At 42.5% G+C, this 4,229-nt stretch overlaps 1 protein-coding gene across 1 annotated transcript in view; it reads right to left on the bottom strand.

The window, feature by feature from the left end:
• Positions 1-122: 122 nt before the first annotated feature.
• Positions 123-4,229, bottom strand: part of LOC135531501 (otogelin-like) — a gene marked incomplete at its 3' end in the record, with an annotated part of 128,424 nt that continues 124,317 nt past the window's right edge. Inside the window, 4 exon segments of the mRNA XM_064959530.1 lie at positions 123-163; positions 550-648; positions 786-887; positions 3,439-3,543. Coding sequence (XP_064815602.1) covers positions 123-163; positions 550-648; positions 786-887; positions 3,439-3,543 — 347 coding nt within the window.

Below are 4,229 nucleotides of genomic sequence, written 5' to 3'. Positions count from 1 at the left end.
ACAGAGATAACACGAACACATCCACTACAGAGATAACACGAACACATCCACTACAGGGACACATCCATGACAGAGATAACCCAAACACATCCATTATCATGTGGAATCATACAGAAACCTACCAGAACACATTTTGGCTTCGACAGTTTGTCACATGCACACTCTGGGGGAAAAATAGGGGAAACAAAAAAAAAAATCAATTTGTGTTATTATTTTTTGGGGGGGGGGGGTGAGGCTAACAGGAGGCTGGAGGCTAACAGGTTGCAACGTGATGGAGGAGGACACACGTTCCCCCATTACGTGATGGAGGAGGACACACGTTCCCCCATTACGTGATGGAGGAGGACACACGTTCCCCCATTACGTGATGGAGGAGGACACACGTTCCCCCATTACGTGATGGAGGAGGACACACGTTCCCCCATTACGTGATGGAGGAGGACACACGTTCCCCCATTACGTGATGGAGGAGGACACACGTTCCCCCATTACGTGATGGAGGAGGACACACGCTCCCCCATTACGTGATGGTGTAAGTAGCTACTTTACCGCAGGTGTGAAGAGGACAGCAGTGGTCTGGAGGGGACACGGTGACAGCAGACATCCCCAAGGGACATGACAATGCAGCACACCGGTACGGCTCACACACTGCACACACACACAGGAATCAGAGACACTGTGAGTGAGTGTGTGTGTGTGTGTGTGTGTGTGTGTGTGTGTGTGTGTGTGTGTGTGTGTGTGTGTGTGTGTGTGTGTGTGTGTGTGTGTGTGTGTGTTGTACTCACCACAGTGGTAGACAGGACAGCAGAGGTCTGTACTGTTTGCGTCCACCGTCAACACCTCTCCATCCTGGCAGTTTGGGACCACCTCCAAACAGGAACCACACACTGGAGAGAGGAGACACATCAACACACTGGAGAAAGGAGACACATCAACACACTGGAGAAAGGAGACACATCAACACACTGGAGAAAGGAGACACATCAACACACTGGAGAAAGGAGACACATCAACACACTGGAGAAAGGAGACACATCAACACACTGGAGAAGGGAGACACATCAACACACTGGAGAAGGGAGACACATCAACACACTGGAGAAAGGAGACACATCAACACACTGGAGAAGGGAGACACATCAACACACTGGAGAAAGGAGACACATCAACACACTGGAGAAAGGAGACACATCAACACACTGGAGACAGGAGACACATCAACACACTGGAGACAGGAGACACATCAACACACTGGAGAAAGGAGACACATCAACACACGAGAAGGGAGACACATCAACACACTGGAGACAGAGACACATCAACACACTGGAGAAAGGAGACACCACAGCTTGACAGACACAAAACACATAACTTGCCATTATACAATGGTATAGTGGCATGATAAAGAATTAGATTTCTGATGTTTGTGGGATGATGCTGGTCTGTCATGGTTGTGGTTGCATTGTCATTATGTTGTTTTTTCATGGTTGTCGTTATATTGTGGTTATATTGCGGTCATGGTTGTGGTTATATTGCGGTCATGGTTGTGGTTATATTGTGGTCATGGTTGTGGTTATATTGTGTTCATGGTTGTGGTTATATTGTGGTCATGGTTGTGGTTACAGTGCCTTGAGAAAGTATTCACATCAACCACTTGAAAAGCGACCTTTTGCCACATTTCAGGCTTCAAACATAAAGATATAAAACTGTATTTTTTGTGAAGAATCAACAACAAGTGGGACACAATCATGAAGTGGAACGACATTTATTGGATATTTCAAACTTTTTTAACTAATCAAAAACTGAAAAATTGGGCGTGCATAATTATTCAGCCCCCTTAAATTAATACTTTGTAGCACCACCTTTGCTGCGATTACATCTGTAAGTCGCTTGAAAGGAGTATGTCTCTGTCAGTTTTGCACATCGAGAGACTGGAAATTTTTTCCCATTCCACCTTGCAAAACAGCTCGAGCTCAGTGAGGTTGGATGGAGATCATTTGGAACAGCAGACACATCAACACTTTGGACAGATTCTCGATTGGATTCAGGTCTGGACTTTGACTTGGCCATTCTAACACCTGGATATGTTTATTTTTGAACCATTCCATTGTAGATTTTGCTTTATGTTTTGGATCATTGTCTTGTTGGGAGACAAATCTCCGTCTAGTCTCAGGTCTTTTTGCAGACTCCATCAGGTTTTCTTCCAGAATGGTCCTGTATTTGGCTCCATCCATCTTCCCATCAATGTGGTAACCATCTTCCCTGTTGTGAAGAAAAGCAGGCCCAAAACATGTGCTCCCACCACCATGTTTGACAGTGAGGATGGTGTGTTCAGGGTGATGAGCTGTGTTACAGTTTTACGCCAAACATAACGAACTTTGCATTTTGCCAAAAGTTCAACCTTGAGACTATCACAGTGCAGGTGCATTTATACGGAGACTTTGTTACACACAGGTGGATTGATTTATCATCATTAGTCATTTAGGTCAACATTTGGATCATTCAGAGATCCTCACTGAACTTCTGGAGAGAGTTTGCTGCACTGAAAGTAAAGGGGCTGAATAATTTTGCACGCACCAATTTTTCAGTTTTTGATTTGATAAAAAAGTTTGAAATATCCAATAAATGTTGTTCCACTTCATGATTGTGTCCCACTTGTTGTTGATTCTTCACAAAAAAATACAGTTCTATATCTTTATGTTTGAAGCCTGAAATGTGGCAAAAGGTCGCAAAATTCAAGGGGGCCGAATACTTTCGCAAGGCACTGTATATTGTGGTTATGGTTGTGGGGATATTGTGGTCATGGTTGTGGTTATATTGTGGTCATGGTTGTGGTTATATTGTGGTCATGGTTGTGGTTATATTGTGGTCATGGTTGTGGTTATATTGTGGTTATATTGTGGTCATGGTTGTGGTTATATTGTGTCATGGTTGTGGTTATATTGTGGTCATGGTTGTGGTAATATTGTGGTTATATTGTGGTTGTGGTTATATTGTGTCATGGTTGTGGTTATATTGTGGTCATGGTTGTGGTTATATTGTGTCATGGTTGTGGTTATATTGTGGTCATGGTTGTGGTTATATTGTGTCATGGTTGTGGTTATATTGTGGTCATGGTTGTGGTTATATTGTGTCATGGTTGTGGTTATGTTGTGGTCATGGTTGTGGTTATATTGTGGTCATGGTTGTGGTTATATTGTGTCATGGTTGTGGTTATATTGTGGTCATGGTTGTGGTTATATTGTGGTCATGGTTGTGGTTATATTGTGGTCATGGTTGTGGTTATGTTGTGGTTATATTGTGGTAATGGTTGTGGTTATATTGTGGTTATATTGTGGTCATGGTTGTGGTTATATTGTGTCATGGTTGTGGTTATATTGTGGTCATGGTTGTGGTTATATTGTGGTCATGGTTGTGGTTATGTTGTGGTCGACTCACTACAGATGTGTGCCAGGCAGCAGCTGCCATCAGCCCTGGTGGCGATGAGGGTCTGGTCCTCTCTACAGGCTGGGACGTCTGACTCACAGCGCTCTGGGTCACACTCTGTACAAAACACACACACACACACAAAAATACACACAGAAATACACACACACACACACACACACACACACACACACACACACACACACACACACACACAGAAATACACACACAACACACATTTTAAACATATGTATCACCATGGCCGAGTATCATCATATAGCCTAGTATCACCATATAGCCTGGTATCATCATATAGCCTAGTATCACAAAATATAGCCTGGTATTATCATATAGTCTGGTATCATCATATAGAATAGTATCATCGCATAGAATAGTATCACCATATAGCCTGTCAACATGATATAGAATAGTATCATCACATAGCCTGGTATCATCATATATCCTAGTATCATCATATAGCCTGGTATCATCATATAGCCTGGTATCATCACATAGCCTGGTATCATCATATAGTCTAGTATCATCACATAGCCTGGTATCATCATATATCCTAGTATCATCATATAGCCTGGTATCATCACATAGCCTGGTATCATCATATATCCTAGTATCATCATATAGCCTGGTATCATCATATAGCCTGGTATCATCATATAGCCTGGTATCATCATATATCCTGTCAACATGATATAGAATAGTATCATCATATAGCCTGGTATCATCATATAGCCTGGAATCATCATATAGCCTGGTATCATCACATAGAATAGTATCACCATATA

This window comes from Oncorhynchus masou, unplaced genomic scaffold, assembly GCF_036934945.1.
Source record: "Oncorhynchus masou masou isolate Uvic2021 unplaced genomic scaffold, UVic_Omas_1.1 unplaced_scaffold_1607, whole genome shotgun sequence".
Classification (NCBI taxonomy): Eukaryota; Metazoa; Chordata; class Actinopteri; order Salmoniformes; family Salmonidae; genus Oncorhynchus; species Oncorhynchus masou.
The sequence above is the reverse complement of the archived record's forward strand: the minus strand, read 5'-3'. Positions and strand labels throughout refer to the sequence as shown.